The sequence below is a fragment of the Chaetura pelagica genome, unplaced genomic scaffold (assembly GCF_000747805.2).
Source record: "Chaetura pelagica isolate M959 unplaced genomic scaffold, ChaPel_1.0 scaffold420, whole genome shotgun sequence".
In the NCBI taxonomy this organism is placed as follows: domain Eukaryota; kingdom Metazoa; phylum Chordata; class Aves; order Apodiformes; family Apodidae; genus Chaetura; species Chaetura pelagica.
This window is the reverse complement of record NW_009951919.1, coordinates 2905665-2907625: the sequence shown is the minus strand read 5'-3', so window position 1 is coordinate 2907625 and position 1961 is coordinate 2905665. Positions and strand designations below refer to the sequence as shown.

The window sequence follows — 1961 nt, the reverse complement described above, 5'->3', positions numbered from 1 at the left end:
GCCATCATCAGTTGATACTTGTGTCAAACTTGAGGGAATCTCTTCGGGTTCCTCAGGAATCCTGCTCAGGCGGCCGCGTCGAGCCCGTGGGGAGGTGAGGTGGTTAAGGAGCAGCGCTGAATGCTGCCAGGGAGGAGGGTGTGGAGGCTCTTGTCAGGCCTGCAGCTGCTGTGGCCTTCAGCAAACCAGGGCCCGCTTCACTGAGATGCAGGCAGGGATCATCCGGAGCTTCTGTGGAAAGAAGAGGGGATGTGAGGAGGTCTGTACAGGGATCCTTTTTTTTTTCCTGAGTCTGGTGGTTTTTGAAAACTTGTTGTGGGGTTGGAGCCAGTAACAGGCCCAAAGGAGACTTGGGGACTCTCCAGGATGAGCTGGAAATTGGGTACATTGAGGTCATGCCCTTAATAAGATGTGGGGATTCAGAGACTGCTTCTGGCTCCTCTTCTGTGTGGATTAAATAAACTCCTCTTTAGTGTGACCCACTTGCACCTCTATTGGACCTGAGGGTTAGCAAATAATTTCTTTGCTACGTGACCTGGTGGATTATCTTGGTTCCCCAATTCTTTGGGAAGAAGGATCATCCCTCCTGAGGAGCAGCACAGCACCTGGCACGGCTGAGTCTGCCCGTGTGGCTCCTCAGCAACTGGGCAGTCAAGGAGAACAAAACCAGTTTCTAACAGGTGACTTGGCTTATTCATTTCCCTAATTTTGGAGTCTGGGGCTCAGCTGACATTAATATAAATAACTCTTCCCAGAGGGACACTGCAGCATGAAGAGAGTGACCTGGAAAAAAAAAAAAAGGCTGCTAGGAGAATGGATTGTTTTAACAGGGAAGCAAGTGGTTGGCTTTCACTGTTAGTTCTCAAGCTTCTCATCTTATGGGACAAAGTTGCCTTAGGAATGTTTTGGTTTTCCAAAATGCAATAGAAACGTAGTGTGTCCTCAAGATGAAAACAGAATGACTGTGCTACCTTTTTATTCAATGGCATCCCCCATCAAATACCATTTTGGCAGAAAATACAGGGAAAAAAAGCTGAACTTGGATCAACTGTTTGATAAGGAAGTTGTTGTATCTATTTCAGTACTATGAAAGAAGTCTGTAGCAGGAAAACTTTCACTAGACTGCACACTTTGTAAGGATTTGCCCCAAGTTTTTGAAGCACTGTTAGAGTGGAAAGTTTTAACAGTGGCACAGGAAAAAAACCAAACAACTCCAGTTGCTTCCACCTGCCCCTGGGAGTCAGTGGTACATGATGAGCTGAAAACATGAAATTAAACAGATTTTGAGACATTAAACCACCTTAGCAAGGGCAGAGTCTCCAATTGTTACAGCAGGGGGTTCATTTAAAAACCTGTACAACCAACAGAGCAGAAAGTGCAGCTGGTTCTTCAGATCAACTAAACCCCGAAGCTTTATACCTGTTAATAAAACTTCCAGCCACACCTGAGGAACGAACCAGAGGTGGGATTGAAAAAATGCTCCATTAGAGAAGGTCAACACATCTTTCCCAGTGGTGTCAGGGAGGAAATAACTGTCCCTGTTAAGTCGGTGTTGGAAAAGTTCCAGGAGCCAGGGAACAACGCAGGATTTGGGGGTTTAACTGGGGTGGCACCCGATGTTCTGGGGTGGGAGTTGGAGCGCTGCCCTGCAGAACAGCCCGAGGGAGCGGAGTGACTTCAGCTCCCAGCAGCAGGGCGCTGGGAACGTCCTGCCGCGCCGAGCAGCGTGAACTCATTAATTAAGGCGGCGTTAATCACCGGCGCAGGCCCGAGCTTGCCCTTTGACAGCCCGGCTGCGGCTGGAGGGCGGTGGGTGCGGGCGGAGCAGCGCGCAGAGCCGCGGCGGGGGCGCGGGAAGCGCAGGAAGCGCAGGGCGATCCCGATCCCGATCCCGGGAATTCCCACCGGGCCGCGCCTGGCCCGGCCCCCGCGGAGGGAGACGCCATTGCGGCTTGTTTGTG

General features: G+C 50.7%; 1 protein-coding gene across 1 annotated transcript in view; it reads right to left on the bottom strand.

Moving 5' to 3' along the window:
• Positions 1-1946, bottom strand: part of PPP2CA (protein phosphatase 2, catalytic subunit, alpha isozyme) — a 47963-nt gene extending 46017 nt beyond the window's left edge. Inside the window, exon 1 of the mRNA XM_009995802.1 lies at positions 1779-1946. Within this exon, the coding sequence (XP_009994104.1) occupies positions 1779-1946 (168 nt within the window). The remainder of the gene's footprint in view (positions 1-1778) is intronic.
• Positions 1947-1961: the final 15 nt, after the last annotated feature.